We start from the raw sequence: 16,628 nt of genomic DNA, 5'->3' as shown, positions 1-16,628 counted from the left end.
CTAACCCATAGAAAGCACGCAGAACAAACAGGTGTCAACCTCAGTCTTTCGGAAGCTGTTCCACTTGTGTTCATCTTAACAAGTGGGATGGACATCTCACAGAGGCAGCGTGCTAGGCCTGCTCGAGTCCTGCCAAGTGCGCATGTCAGAGAACAGCTCTCTCTCAAGCCTGTCTGACACACACGTGAGGACCTCTCTTTGCACTCTGGTGATACAACAGCTCAGGAGTTTACTCAGAGCCCAGTGATGGCAGGGGAGGGACAGTCATCTAGTCAGTGTCATTGCCTATTTTAGGGATCTGGTCCCCAGGGGGACAGGATCAAAAACAACCACCAGAACAAAGGAAGGTTCGAAAAATTAGCTTTCCTATCACAAACCAGACTTCTGTTCTTACATCTTCAAGCTGCTTAGCTTCATATGAAGGTACATGTTTTTTGTGGCTTATGTATACAATTACAAACAAACAGTTCATTCTTCAGTCAGGACTCACAGGTAATCCAAAAATGGACATAAACACTTACCCCTATAATCCTTGAAAATATTATTGCAAATGCTGGTTGCAGTCCTCCATTTATAATGGCACAAAATATGCCAACCACAAAATAAGGCCATTCAGTATATTCAGCTTCAGAATCCTCCAAAAGGAAACAGCAGATACATTTTCATCATGAAAAACACCAAATATTACCACAGGCTAGTTAAAAACAGAATTGATACTTAATTGATGTAATCATGGACACTTTTTCCAAATGCATAAAATTTTTTTTTTTTTGTGAGGAAGATCAGCCCTGAGCTAACATCCATGCCAATCCTCCTCTTTTCGCTGAGGAAGACCGGCCCTGAGCTAACATCTATTGCCAATCCTCCTCCTTTTTTCCCCCAAAGCCCCAGTAGATAGTTGTTGTGTCATAGCTGCACATCCTTCTAGTTGGTGTATGTGGGATGCTGCCTCAGCATGGCCAGACAAGCGGTGCATCAGTGTGCGCCCAGGATCCAAACCTGGGCCGGTAGTGGAGCGAGCGCACTTAACCGCTAAGCCACTGGGCCAGCCCCTGCATAAATGACCATAGCCTATTCCCATTTCCTTATCAACTGATGGCAGTTTAGCTTAAAAAAAGTACTGAAAGTCTGTTATATTATTGCTTTATTTTTTAAGAAATAAATGATGTTTCTACAAACGTTTAACTTTTACCCGACATTTGGAACATGACGAATATTTACGAGAAGGGATAAACAGAATAGAAATGTTTATATTTGAAGAACCATTATGGTCTGTCTCTTTATATTATAAATTCTAATTCTACAATTCTTGTCCTATAAATCTCAGTCGTAAATGCTAAACCGAGTCTAAACTGTTGAGATTGTGGTTTGTGGAACACTCTAGGGGATAGGACAGGAGGATTCTGGATAACCCTTTCTTGTTCCCTCTCCTAACTCCACCCTAGCCCACCAAATGAGGAAGCTACAACAGGAGGGGTGAAGCCAGAACTCGACATCCTCCTCCATACCATGCCCTCTGTTGTACTAAGCTTTCCCTCCTGGCCTGGTGGTTCACAGATACTCTTGCGAGTTGATCTTTATATTAGACTTGATTCTGAATCTTTTGGAGACATTTCCAAGGCATCAATTTCACCTTTGGATTCACCAATTGCATTTTCAAATTCAATTTCATTTCCTCTTGTCTAAAATAAACAAGAAACGGGCATAAGCTGGTTACGCTCAGTTAACCAATGACAATTAATCGCTGAACATCAGATATCAAGGAAAATGGTATTATAAGTAATTACAGGAAAGGATAAAGTTAAACAGCTGTTTCTTTTTTTGTGATATATTTGAAAATTAAACCACTAAATAAGAAGGATTCCCATTGAATATGCTGAAATAAGATACATGGATCCAACACGACATCCATTCCAAGAATCTTATGTCATCATCTCCTTTTTGTGGGTGTATTTGGCTCAACCAAATTTGCTTTGGACTGGTGCTGTCAACAGATACATGGTACAAGCCAAACTGTGAGCCACACTTGTCACTTAAAGTTTTCTCAGCAGACACATAAAAAAATATGAAAGAGGTAAAATCAGTTTTAATCATATATTTTATTTAACATAATGTATCAAAGATGTTAGTATTTCAACATGTAATCAATGTAAAAACTTAAGTGAGATAGTTTGCATTCTTTTTTTATACTAAGTCTTCAGAATCTGGGATGCACGTCCTACTTACAACACTTCAATTCAGATCAACTACCATTCAAGTGCTCAATAGCCACATAGCTCTAGCGTCTACCATAGCGAGTGGACAACTCAGCTTTAAATCTTTTGAAACTTTTCAATCCTTTTTTCTAATTATCTTTCTTAATTTCCCCTTCTTTCAAGAGCAGAAAATATATTTAAAACATTGGTCTGATCCTGAATCCTCAAGTATTTTTCCCTACTCTTCAAGATAATCAAGTTAAGTACGGTTTATTTATAGCATCAAACACAGCAAAATCACCTGATTCCTCAGATACTTTAGGAAAATCTAGAGTCAGACTATACCTGCATCATCACAAGTTTGAAGTAAATGCCTTTCTCTTTCATGAGTTCATCATGATTGCCTTCCTCCACAATGACTCCATTATCCACACCGGCGATGACATCAGCATTTCGAAGTATAGACAACCGATGAGCTATCACAATGGTAGTCCGGCCTTTTCTGGCCTGAAGCGAGAAAAAATTGGTTTTTGAATATACGAATAATTATATGCAAAAATTCATTCATTCAACTTACGTATTTACTGAACACCAGTGCCTTGGACATTGTAAAACTGTCTAAGCTATATAAGGTAGTCTCTCATTTCAATAAATGTATAGTCAGTTGATAAGGGCTTGAAGTGATATTTTATTATAATAAATATAAGCACACATATGATAGTCACACATTAATATGATGTAAGCCTCTAAGTATTTCTTTTTTTTTTTTTTTGCCTTCGCATTTTTTTTTTAAATTTTTTGTTTATTGCAGTAACATTGGTTTATAACATTGTAAAAATTTCAGGTGTACATCATTGTACTTCTATTGCTGCATAGATTACATCATGTTCACCACCAAAATACTAATTACAACCCATCACCACACACATACTGAATTATCCCTTTCACCCTCCTCCCTCCCCCCTTCCCCTCTGGTAACCACCAATCCAATCTCTGTCCCTATGTGTTTGTTTATTGTTGTTATTATCTACTACTTAATGAAGGAAATCATACGGTATTTGACCTTCTCCCTCTGACTTATTTCACTTTGCATTATACCCTCAATGTCCATCCATGATGTCACAAATGGCTGGATTTCATCGTTTCTTATGGCTGAGTAGTATTCCATTGTGTATATATACCACATCTTCTTTATCCATTCGTCCCTTGATGGGCACTTAGGTTGCTTCCAAGTCTTGGCTATTGTGAATAACGCTGCAATGAACACAGGGGTGCATGTACATTTACAAATTGGCGTTTTCAAGTTCTTTGGATAAATACCCAACAGTGGGATAGCTGGATCATATGGTAGTTCTATCCTTGATTTTTTGAGGAATCTCCATACTGTTTTCCATAGTGGCTGCACCAGTTTGCACTCCCACCAGCAGTGTATAAGAGTTCCCTTCTCTCCACATCCTCTCCAACACATGTTGTTTCCTGTCTTGTTAATTATAGCCATTCTGACAGGCGTCAGGTGATATCTCATTGTAGTTTTGATTTGCATTTCCCTGATAGTTAGTGATTTTGAACATCTTTTCATGTGTCTGTTGGCCATCTGTATATCTTCTTTGGAGAAATGTCTGTTCAGGTCTTTTGCCCATTTTTTAATTGGGTTGGTAGTTTTTTTGTTGGTAAGATGCATGAGTTCTTTATATATTTTGGAGATTAAGCCCTTATCAGAAGTATGGTTTGCAAATATCTTCTCCCAATTGTTAGGTGGTCTTTTCGTTTTGTTGATGGTTTCCTTTGCTGTGCAGAAGCTTTTTAGTTTGATGTAGTCCCATTTGTTTATTTTTTCTATTGTTTCTCTTGCCTGGTCAGACGTGGTGTTTGAGAAGATGTTGCTAAGACTGATGTCGAAGAGCGTACTGCCTATGTTTCTTCTAGAAGTTTCACAGTTTCAGGTCTTACATTCAAGTCTTTAATCCATTTGGAGTTAATTTTTGTGTATGGTGTAAGGTAAGGGTCTACTTTCATTTTTTTGCATATGGCTACTCAGTTTTCCCAACACCATTTGTTGAAGAGACTTTCTTTTCCCCATTGTGTGTTCTTGGCTCCTTTGTCAAAGATTAGCTGTCCATAGATGTGTGGGTTTATTTCTGGGCTTTCGATTCTATTCCATTGATCTGTGTGTCTGTTTTTGTGCCAGTACCATGCTGTTTTGGTTACTATAGCTTTGTAGTATATTTTGAAATCAGGGAGTGTGATACCTCCAGCTTTGTTCTTTTTGCTCAGGATTCCTTTAGCTATTCGGGGTCTTTTGTTGTTCCATATAAATTTTAGGATTCTTTGTTCTATTTCTGTGAAAAATGTTGTTGGAACTTTGATAGGGATTGCATTGAATCTATAGATGGCTTTAGGAAGTATGGACATCTTAACTATGTTAATTCTTCCAATCCAAGAGCATGGAATATCTTTCCATTTCTTTGTGTCTTCTTCAATTTCTTTCAGAAATGTTTTATAGTTTTTGGTGTACAGGTTTTTCACCTCTTTGGTTAAGTTTATTCCTAGGTATTTTATTCTTTTTGTTGCAATTGTAAATGGGATGGTATTCTTAATTTCTCTTTCTGCTACTTCATTGTTAGTGTACAGAAATGCAACTGATTTTTGTATGTTGATTTTGTATCCTGCAACTTTACCGTATTCGTTTATTACTTCTAAAAGTTTTCTGGTGGATTCTTTAGGGTTTTCCATATATAAAATCATGTCATCTGCAAATAGTGACAGTTTCACTTCTTCCTTTCCAATTTGGATCCCTTTTATTTCTTTCTCTTGCCTGATTGCTCTGGCTAGGACTTCCAGTACTATGTTAAATAGGAGTGGTGAGAGTGGGCATCCTTGTCTGGTTCCTGTTCTTAGAGGGATGGCTTTCAGTTTTTCACCATTGAGGATGATATTAGCTGTGGGTTTCTTATATATGGTCTTTATTATGTTGAGGTAATTTCCTTCTATACCCATTTTATTCAGAGTTTTTATCATAAATGGATGCTGTATCTTGTCAAATGCTTTCTCTGCATCTATTGAGATGATCACGTGATTTTTATTCTTCATTTTATTAATGTGGTGTATTACGTTGATTGATTTGCGAATGTTAAACCATCCCTGCATCCCTGGGATAAATCCCACTTGATCATGGTGTATAATCTTTTTAACGTATTGTTGTATGCGATTTGCTAGTATTTTACTGAGGATTTTTGCATCAATGTTCATCAGTGATATTGGCCTGTAATTTTCTTTTTTTGTGTTGTCCTTGTCTGGTTTTGGTATCAGGGTAATGTCTGCTTCGTAGAATGAGTTAGGAGCTTCCCCCTCCTCAATTTTTTGGAAGAGTTTGAGAAGGATAGGTATTAAGTCTTCTTTGAATGTTTGGTAGAATTCACCAGGGAAGCCGTCTGGTCCTGGACTTTTATTTTTGGGGAGGTTTGTGATTACTGTTTCGATCTCCTTACTGGTGATTGGTCTATTCAAATTCTCTACTTCTTCTTGATCCAGTTTTGGAAGGTTGTATGATTCTAAGAATTTATCCATTTCTTCCAGATTGTCAAATTGGTTGGCATATAGCTTTTCATAGTATTCTCTGATAATCTTTTGTATTTCTGAGGTGTCTGTCGTAACCTCTCCTCTTTCATTTCTGATTTTACTTATTTGTGCCTTCTCTCTTTTTTTCTTGGTGAGTCTAGCTAAAGGTTTGTCAATTTTGTTGATCTTTTCAAAGAACCAGCTCTTGGTTTTATTAATTTTTTCTATTGTTTTTTTGGTCTCTATTTCATTTATTTCTGCTCTGATTTTTATTATTTCCCTTCTTCTACTGATTTTGGGCTTTGTTTGTTCTTCTTTTTCCAGTTCCTTCAGGTGCATTGTTAGATTGTTTATCTGAGATTTTTCTTGTTTGTTGAGATAGGCCTGTATCGCTATAAACTTCCCTCTTAGAACCGCTTTTGCTGTATCCCATAAATTCTGGCATGTCGTATTTTCATTTTCATTTGTCTTCAGGTATTTTTTGATTTCTCTGTTGACTGTGTCGTTGTTCAGTAGCATTTTGTTTAATCTCCACGTATTTGTGGCTTTTCTGATTTTCTTCCTATAGTTGATTTCTAGTTTCATGCCTTTGTGGTCAGAAAAGATGCTTGGTATTATTTCAATCTTCTTAAATTTATGGAGACTTGTTTTGTGGCCTAATATGTGATCAATCCTGGAGAACGTTCCATGTGCATTTGAAAAGAACGTGTATTCTTCGGTTTTTGGATGGAATGCTCTGTATATATCTACTAGGTCCATCTGTTGTAGTGTGTCGTTTAAGGCCAATGTTTCCTTATTGATCTTCTGTTTGGATGATCTATCCGTTGGTGTAAGTGGAGTGTTAAAGTCCCCTACTATTATTGTGTTACTGTCTATTTCTGTTTTTATGTCTGTTAATAATTGCTTTATATATTTAGGTGTACCTTCATTGGGTGCGTAGATATTTACAAGTGTTATATCCTCTTGTTGGATTGTTCCCTTGATCATTATGTAATGCCCTTGTCTCTTTTTACAGTTTTTGTTTTAAAGTCTATTTTGTCTGATATGAGTATTGCTACCCCAGCTTTCTTTTCATTGCCATTTGCGTGGAGTATCTTTTTCCATCCCTTCACTTTCAGTTTGTGAGTGTCTTTAGGTCTGAAGTGTGTCTCTTGTATGCAGCATATATATGTGTCTTGTTTTTTTATCCAGTCAGCCACCCTATGCCTTTTAATTGGAGCATTTAGTCCATTGACGTTTAAAGTAGCTATTGATAAGTATGTACTTACTGCCATTTTTTAACTTTTTTTTTTTTTCTCAGTGTTTTAGTAGTCCTTCTCTGTTCCTTTCTTCTTCTATACAGAATTGATGGTCACTTTAGTTTGACCTCTGTCTGAAAGCTGTATTCTTTAACTCCCCTCCTCCCTCATGTTTTTGATATCATATCTAACCTCTTTGTTGTGCATTTGTATCCATTACGTTCTAATCATGGAAATAGATAATTTTTCCTATTTGTGGTCTTTTCTTTTCCCCTTAAATCAGTCCTTTTAACATTTCTTGTAGCACTGGTTTCTTGGTGACAAACTCCTTTAATTTTTGCTTATCTGGGAAAATTCTGATCTCTCCTTCCATTTTGAATGATAACCTTGCTGGGTAGAGTATTCTTGGCTGTAAGTTTTTTCCTTTTAGCACTTTAAATATATCGTGCCATTCTCTTCTAGCCTGTAAGGTTTCTGCTGAGAAGTCAGCTGATAGCCTTATGGAGTTTCCTTTGTACATAACTTGACATTCTCTTGCGGCTTTTAGGATTCTCTCTTTATCTTTAATTCTGGACATTTTGATTATGATGTGTCTTGGTGTGGGCCTCTTTGGGTTTATCTTGTTTGGGGCTCTCTGTGCTTCCTGTACCTGGATGTCTGTTTCCTTCCTTAGGTTAGGGAAGTTTTCATCTATTATTTCTTGAAATAGATTCTCTGACCCCTTCTCTCGCTCTTCTCCTTCCGGGACACCTATAACACGGATGTTAGTGTGCTTGATGTTGTCCCAGAGGTCCCTTAGACTGTCCTCACTCTTTTTAATTCTTTTCTCTTTTACCTGTTCACCTTGGGTAATTTCTTCTAGTCTTTCTTCCAGCTCACAGATCTGTTCTTCTGTATCCTCTACTCTGCTTCTGAGTCCCTCTAATGAATTTTTCATTTCCAGTATTGTATTCTTCATTTCTGATTGGTTCTTTTTTATATCCTCCATTTCTTTGTTGACATTCTCACTGAGTTCATCTATTCTTCTCCCCAGATCAGTGAGCATCCTTAACACTCTTAGTTTGAACTCTCTGTCGGGTAGGTTGCTCATTTCTGTTTCACTTAGTTCCTTTTCTGGGGTTTTGTCCTGTTCCCTTACTTGGAATGTATTCTTTTGCCTCCTCATTTTGCCTCTTTCCCTGTGCTTGTGTCTACGTATTAGGTAGGTCAGCTATGTCTCCTGCTCTTGGATAGGTGACCCTATACAAGTGATGCCTTAGGAGTCCTGCAGTGTGCTTCCCTCAGTTCTCAATGTTCCAGGGGTGACCTCTATGTGGGCTACGTGTATCCTTCTGCTGTGGCCTGTTTGCTCTCCCTGTAGGCGCCCAGGGAGGCTGAGTTATGCTCCTGGCCAGTTGTTGTAATGCTCAGCTGCTTGTAGTTATTGTGGGCCCTTCAGTCTCTTTATCAGGTGTGGGGAGCCCCAGCACAGTTGGCTGCAAGTTCTAATACCACATTTGTGTTGCAGTATTTCTTTTAAGTGAGTAGGCCCCCAGCATGGCAGGTTGTTAGGCTCAGGGCCTTACAATTGCTGTAAGCCTCTAGCCTATTAGGTCTCTTGTCAGCTCTCTGAGGCTTGCAGCTGGGTGATGCTGGCCTCAGGCACAGGAGCACCCAATTGTTTCAGGTTTTGGAAGGTGGAGCAAACCTCCTATGTGGGTCTTTGAGAAGCACAAGTCTTCTGCAGCTGACAAGCCCTGCCGCCACAGGTCCACACACACAGTCAACACAGTCCTGCCCCGTGTGAGCACCCTGACCTCCCCAAGCAGACCCAGTCTCTCCTCGGCGGGAGCCCCACACACTCTGCCACCGCCCCACACTCTCCACCCGCTCCTTGTGCACACCCTGCCCCGCTCAAGTCGGCTCAGTTGCCAGGCTGCAGAGAATCCAGTCACCAATCTATGCAGGCCCACAAGTTGCCCGAGGGCTTGTTGTTGGGTGGGGCTAGTCTCTAGGGTGGGCTGCCTGCCCTGGCTGAGCTGGATTAAATCGGTGCTCTAGCGGGTGGGGCAGACCCTGGGCTAGCAGGCCTCAGGGAGAACTCCAATGGTGTCTGTGTCAGCACGCCCACACCAGGCCACAACAATGGCCGCCGCCAATGTCCCAGTCCCTGGAGAGGTCTCACCCCTCACCGAGATGCACTCAGGGCCTATTAGGTGAGTCTCTTGTCACCAAAGCACAGTGCACCTTTCTTTCTGGTGATTTTAGGATGCTTCCTGAAACAGGTGAGTTTGCACGCGGGCCCTTTAAGAGCCAGTTTTAGTTTCTTTGTGAACCGGGTTTTCTGGGGGTGCTCCCCAGTGTTTTAGTAGCAGGCACAGTCAGATATCATGCCGCTGGTCTCGATTGCGCTGGGTCCACAAAATGCCCACAACGGGGGCGCTCCCTGGCTCAGGGCCCCGCGCCTCCAGGGAGGGCTGCGTCCCTGTGAGCTGCTCCCGGCGGCCGTGAAGCTGGCGGCTTGTGAAGGCGGCGTTTTTCCTCTCCAGAAGTGAGTCTCTGCCTCTTCCACCTCAGTTAGGATGGTCCGTTGTTGCAGGAGTTCCTCTTATCCAGTTTTCAGTTCTGTCTCAGGGGTAATTTTTCCACGAGTAGTTGTAAATTGGCTGTGTCCATGGGAGGAGGTGAGTTCAGAGTCTGCTTACACCGCCATCTTGACTCCACCCCGCCTCTAAGTATTTCACTTAATCTTTATCAGCCTAAGTTTATAGTAATAAGCAGGGGCTGTGAAAAGTAAAAAAAGCCTACAGCCCAGGCATTGGGCAATCAGAGCAGACATACGCCAGTGTGCCGTACTGGTGCTTACTAGCTAGCGATCAGTCCTGGGCATCATAATGTCCTATCTCACAGGACAGTGGATGGTCAAGGTGGACCATAAATGTGAGGAAGCAAAGTCCAGACTTCAGCATCACATTGATCTGAACTCAAATCTTAGTTCTCCCATTTATGAATTCCAGGATTTTATCCAGATCTTTTAACCTGTATGAGGCTTAGTTTATTCATATACACAAAATGAGAGTAACTGCGATGACTAAGATAATGCTCATAAAGCATTGTGACCTATACACAGGAAATGCCTAATAAAGGACACTTACTACTAGGTAGAAGCATTGTGGAAAATTTGAAGAGCTTATGACAGTGTTTTTAAATGCCCAATCTCACTTTTATTTTAATAAGGAACAAAGCCCGATAACATGAACTTCTCTGAGATTTCTTTAACCTCTGTAACTTTCGCAATGCTTAAGATTTTTGTTACTCTTTATTTCTTTTTTTTCTTTTTTTTTTTTTTCTTTTTATTTATTTATTTTTTCCCCCAAAGCCCCAGCAGATAGTTGTATGTCATAGTTGCACATCCTTCTAGTTGCTGTATGTGGGACGCGGCCTCAGCATGGCTGGAGAAGTGGTGCGTCGGTGTGCGCCCGGGATCTGAACCCGGGCCGCCAGCAGCGAAGCGCACGCACTTAACCGCTAAGCCACCAGGCCAGCCCTGTTACTCTTTATTTCTTTCCAGGAACTAGCAATAAAATTCTCAAAACAAACTAACAAAAGAAGGTATTAGGATCAATGTGTAAAAGAGAAGTGGAAAACTCTGAGAAGATAAAAAAATATATATTAGAAGAATTAGGTGGCAGCAACTGTGAAGTAGAGAAGACAATGGATCAATTTTTTGGATGTTTTCAAGCAAAGGGGATCATGTTGGATTCCCCCCAAAATTCACCTCTGAAGAAAAATTATTTTTAAATGCAAATTGTAAAATTGTTTTTATTTATAATTTAATACATAGATCCACTGCAGAATAGTAAGAAAACACAGATGTGAAATTACAGATAAGCAAGGTGAAGAGAAATAAAGTAGCCACAATCCCTTTTGTCTCTATTGTGGGTCAGAAAAGTTTTAGTAACCTGCTTTTTCCTCCCTCAACAATTCATTAAGCACACTGACAGGATGTTTAAAGGAAGATCCAGTGTTGTTTTATTATTAGAGAGGAGGAGAGTTGGAACAAATACGAGTTTATCTTTGACTTGTACTGTGACACTTCACCTCAGAGCACTTTTGGGTTAAAAACTCTCCACATTCCTTGTCCTCACAGAGCTAGCCTGGTTACCACTACATGTCAGAGACCAAGCACAGTGCCAGGCACAGCTGGAGCACTCAAATCCAATTTGGTGAATGGGTCACATGGACTCAAGAATTGCAGGAAGTTCAAACTCTGTTGATAGTCAAGGACATTTCAAGGCCTCGGTAAGTTTCCAACATCATTGGCTCCAGCCCCCCTCCTGGGGATAAAAGGTTGCTCATGTCCCCAGCAGTCTTCAACAAGCATTTAACATCTTGGAAACCAAATGTGAACCTTCAGATTATATTTTCCTCTTGTTGACGACAGTAAAACTCACAAAACCTAAACAACGGGGTTATCTCTAAGGCTGAGTTTTCAAGATCACAATGAAGACCAATTTTCACTGGAGTCTGTATTTCTCATTGTATAATTTTAAAAATTAGCAAGTACTTTTCAATGAAAGTTTATTCATCTCTACTTAAGGAAAAAACACCAGAGAAATGAATAGAAACTAAACCAATAGATGCAAAGAGGCCTGACGATTTTATTTTGATAGCTGAAGGGATCACTTTAGAAGCGATCAGAAATAATATTAAGAAGAATTCACAGTGGGATGTTCTTATGCTTATAAATCAGGTCGGTTTGAACTGAGGCTCACAGACCTTGTCCAGGGCCACCTGAACCACTGCTTCACTCTCAGCGTCCAAGGCTGATGTGGCCTCGTCCAGCAGGAGGATCTTGGGGTTACGAACCAGGGCTCGTGCGATGGCGATTCTCTGTTTCTGTCCACCACTCAGCTGGGCCCTTCTCTCTCCAACCAGGGTGTCAAATTTCTACAGCACAGAAAACACAGGAAGATTTAGCAAAAGAGTTAGCTCACCCTTTAAGATGGGAAGTAATCCCATAAACAAGCCAAGCCTCATGGGCAATAATGTCCAGTTCCTTACACTTAGTAATAACCAACTCCAATTTTTGAAATTATCCTGCTACTAGTTCGTGCTCCTGGAGCTTTAAATCTGAAGTAATCTTGATTTCTTATCTTAGGAGGGTCCTCCAATTTATAATAGTTTCCTAACTTCTTACGCATTAGGCCAGCATTCTATTCTGTGAACCTCGAGCACGACAAAGATCAGGAAGGACTTACATTAGGCAGTTTCATGATAAAGTCATAGGCATTAGCTTCTTTGACAGCTTTCTCGATCTCCTCCATGGTGACATTTTCACGGCCATAGCGAATGTTTTCAGCTACTGTGGTGGCAAACAACACAGGTTCCTGACTCACCACACCAGTAATTTCCCGAAGATACCTTACGTTCATGGTCCTAATGTCCTGTCCATCGATGCTGACCTGAAATAAAGAGCAAGTGTGATCTTCATACACTGCAGATTTGTATCGTGTGATCTACAAGGGGAACTGCTGAGTGCTACAGCATCTAGTTCCGCAAGAGCCATCTCACCACGCCCTCCGTGGGGTCATAGAGCCTCTGCATCAGCTGGACTCTCGCGCTTTTCCTGGAGCCGCTGTTCCCAACCAGGGCCACCATCTTCCCGCTCTGAACCTTCAGGTTGAGGCCTTTCAAGATCTACCAGGACAAAAGACAAGTAAACTTAAAGGCCACTCACAGGTACTGGGACTATGAACTGACAGTTCAATTCAAAACTAGGTTTACATATTTTTTTTTTTTTTTTTTTTTTTACAATATCTAAAGGGAAGTATCAGAAAGTCTTCATCCAACACATTGCTGAATCATTGATTAATCATTTATCATTGTACCTGAACTTCTTTTTGAGATGGGTAACTGAAGTGAATATTTTTGAACTCCAAATTTCCCTTAATATTATCTGGTTTGTGCCCTCTCGTTGAATAGCTGTCAATGCTTGGCTTCTAAACAGAAGAAAATTTCAGAAGATTACTAGGTTACAATAACTACTTTTAGTGACATTTGTGGAGAGCTGGATTAAGTGATAAAGACACCGACTTCTAACTAGAAATACTTTTAGAAAGATGGATAAATGGCTAGCCCAGACTTACGTTGTCAATTATCTTGAAGACTTCATAAGCTGCTCCTCTTGCGTTTGCAAATGCTTCGATGCTTGGAGATGCCTGTCCAACACTAAAAGCCCCAATTAATACAGAAAAGAAGACCTGAGGAAAGTGAAGGAAGGAAAACCATCAAGTTACTTAGACAGTGTTTACTACAACTTTTTTCATACTGCTTCTTTCTTCTAACACAGCTAATTAAATTTTAAAATGGCAAGGCAACTGATGAATACTAAGTGTCGAAAACATTTTAAAAGTTAAAATTCTTTTCAATTTACAATGCAGAATTAGTCTTACTTGCTCAGTGAAACAATGATATAAGTTCTATAGGAACCAGAAGATTAGAATAGACTAGATTTATATTTATTTAGAGCTAAGAATTTTGGTTTACATCATCAGCAGTGTATAAACTGTTTGGAAACAAAGACTAGAAGGAGAGGCAGAAGAACCAGGTCCGAATCGGATTAAGCACTAACTGGCTATATGTCTCAGGCAACTCTCCTAGGGTCTCTGGGTTTCCATTTCTTCATTTGCAAAAACAGTCAAGATTCTGTTTTCCCTACTCTAAAGGAATTGTTGTATCAAAGGAAACAGTATATATGAAACTATTTTGTAAACTATAAAGCACACACACCTAAGGCATTACTCTTGATCAGGTTAAGTCTTTTGTTCCTCTACCAGACTGTGCTCTCTTTGGAGGCTGATAAACAGGTTTCTGGTTTTTTTCAATTTTGCCCTAATCAGTTTCTTGTTGGTAAAGGCTTGACTTGGTTTCTCGTCAGGGTTAAAGAGAACTAGTGCCACTATTCATTTTGTTCTAAATCACACAGGAATTAGGTTACCCAATAATTTACGTAGAAGGAATTCTGCTAAGTGATTCTATACTCGTTTTCGCAATTAGGCCTTACAACAACACTAAAAGTTACGGCACGTCATTCCTGTCATTTCCATTTGGCAGAAGAGGTAACGGAGGCTTGAGAAGTCTAGGTGGCCGCCCCAAATCATACAGCGAATAAGTGGCACAGCTGGAATCCGAACCCTGTCGGCTTGATATCAGTTCCTGAGCTCTTACTATTCTGGGTGCTTGCAGTGTGTGAGGCAGATCTGGGTTCAGCGAATACTGGACTTGAAACTGCTTATCTACATCACAATTAAGCAGAATACACCTCTTGTCACAACCTAGGTTCACCCACAGCATCACTATCCTAATAAGAGCTTTTTGGTAAAATTCATTCTTAACTAAACAGCCTCACACATTTTCGATGAGGCAACAGTTTGAAAAAACAAGAGATGCAATTATTATATACACATTACAAATGTGGTTCTTGAGAAAGGGAACTGTTTGAAAGGACTCAACAAAAGATGGTCTATCATTAACTCAATATTCCTGTGCCTGGCCTATGAAAGTGGAACTGAATGACTCTTCGCACAGCATGTACTTTATTAGATCAAGATACAGACTGAGCTTGGCGTGTGAATTATTTCATTGCCTTTAAATAAAAGAGGATAGCATCAAATGGCAAGCCTTCTGTGCTTACACAGAGGTCTGCAGGCAAAGAACCTCTAATGGAATATTCTTCTAGGAAAGTAACAATTTATACTCGTATAAATTTACGAGGTAGATTACCTGTTACTCAGAAGAATTTGAAAAGAAGTTAAACTGGTATTTTGCCATTTGCTGTTGTAAACAGTAAATCAGAAACTGAAAGTAAAGTGCTTAGCATAGAGTCTGGCACAAAGAAATAATCTCAGAAACCAAAGTTCATGCTATAGAGACTGGTGATGTCAATATTATTTAGGCCACAGGGTAAACTGTGCAAGAGATTAAAAAAAGACAAAAGTGGCTGTTGAATATCTCTAATTTCCTTTCCACTTTTAAACCTAGTAGTGTGTCTCTTTCTATTATTCAATAGTTCTTCAACATATATTCACCTACAGTCAAGCCAACACCACTCAATTTCACTGGCATTTTTAACAATGGTTCATTTCTTAATATAGCATTACTTACAGTGAGTACTTGCCCAATAGAATATTCTCCTGAGAGGACCAAGGAGGTCCCATACCAGAATGTCAGAGTATATGATGCATACATCAACAGGAAAGCAGCATAGAGAGCACAGAAGTGTTAGCTGTAATAGCTTTCTTTATCCCAATTCTTTTAGCTTCTTCTAAATTTTTGTTGTACCTAGGAGAAATAACAAAAATCATCATATATACTCACAAATCTTATGAAATGGGTCAATATACCATGATGGTTATTGAGTACTTAGAAAGTGCCCAGCCCTGTGGTAGGCGTTTTACATGTATTTTCTCCTTTTGTCCATACATTGACCCTATGATGTTAGTACGATTTTAATCCTTCTTGCAGAAGAGGAAACTGAGGCTTATAGATATTAAGTAATTGGGGAGAGAGTCTTCTAAAAGCTCCTTCTCTGGCCTTAGCAATAGTGAAATAAGTGAAGTCATATTTAGCAAACTTCCAGAACTTGCACTGTTTCATACACAAGACACAATTAGAAGCTATGAAAATATTTGTGTTTTCTCTTTAAAATCTGCATGCCTTCTAAATTTATTAATAAAAGAAGCACTTATAATACCAGAAAGTGCTCAACATGAGTAAGTCCTCTAAATCTCTGCAAGTTAGGGAAACTTTGGAGATAGTGTGCTCTCCATCCTGCACCCCCTGGGACTGCTGGAAGGACTGACTGAAAGGATACACGTGTGAGAGCATTTTGAGAGCTTTGAATTGCTATATAATACTTTTGACATTTAAATAAACTGTATAGTTTATCTTATTCCCCAAAAAGTTTGTTTTTAAAATCACTGACCTGCACACCTGCACAGAAGTCCCTCCTCCCTCAACATTCTTTTTTTTTTTTTTTTTTTTTTTTAAGATTTTATTTATTTTATTTTTTCCCCCCAAAGCCCCAGTGGATAGTTGTGTGTCGTAGCTGCACATCCTTCTAGTCGCTGTATGTGGGACCCGGCCTCAGGATGAACGGAGAAGTGGTGCCTCGATGCGCACCCGGGATCCGAACCCGGGCTGCCAGCATCGCAGCGCGCGCACTTAACCGCCAAGCCACAGGGCCGGCCCATCCCTCAACATTCTTAATACTTAGGAATAGAGAATAGGAGAAATAAAGACATAACTTCTCTCAAAATATTGCCATTTTAATAAGGAGCAAGGCAGCTGCCCTGTATCCTGACTTTTGACAGCAATATTAAGAGGAGACTGAGAAGCAAACTAAGGTATATTCTTGGTCTGCAACTCCCTTGTTTTCACATTGTGTGACAGGAGCCTAGCCAAAGCCGTCTCCCTTACACCCCTCATTCCCACATAAAGCCCGTTCCCTGTTTAAAAGCTGGATACTTTCCAATTTGCTGTTATTGGAGTTTCTTAAATTGCTATCTTAAGCTTTTAAAATTTTTTATAGTAAAGTATCTAGCTTATTTCCTTTTGTAAAATATTTTCAAAACTGTGTTTTACCTTTATGTGTAAT

At 39.7% G+C, this 16,628-nt stretch overlaps 1 protein-coding gene across 1 annotated transcript in view; it reads right to left on the bottom strand.

Moving 5' to 3' along the window:
• Positions 1-659: 659 nt before the first annotated feature.
• The window catches only part of LOC101397172 (ATP-dependent translocase ABCB1-like), a 36,866-nt gene continuing 20,897 nt past the window's right edge, over positions 660-16,628 (bottom strand). Inside the window, 9 exon segments of the mRNA XM_087434054.1 lie at positions 660-1,682; positions 2,541-2,702; positions 11,750-11,920; positions 12,232-12,435; positions 12,545-12,670; positions 12,862-12,972; positions 13,120-13,233; positions 15,137-15,241; positions 15,244-15,313. Of these exon segments, the coding sequence (XP_087290180.1) occupies positions 1,431-1,682; positions 2,541-2,702; positions 11,750-11,920; positions 12,232-12,435; positions 12,545-12,670; positions 12,862-12,972; positions 13,120-13,233; positions 15,137-15,241; positions 15,244-15,313 (1,315 nt within the window). The 3' untranslated portion in view covers positions 660-1,430.

The sequence above is a fragment of the Ceratotherium simum genome, chromosome 1 (assembly GCF_057802395.1).
Source record: "Ceratotherium simum simum isolate JZ-2026a chromosome 1, ASM5780239v1, whole genome shotgun sequence".
NCBI classification, from domain to species: domain Eukaryota; kingdom Metazoa; phylum Chordata; class Mammalia; order Perissodactyla; family Rhinocerotidae; genus Ceratotherium; species Ceratotherium simum.
This window is presented reverse-complemented; position numbering and strand designations above follow the sequence as displayed.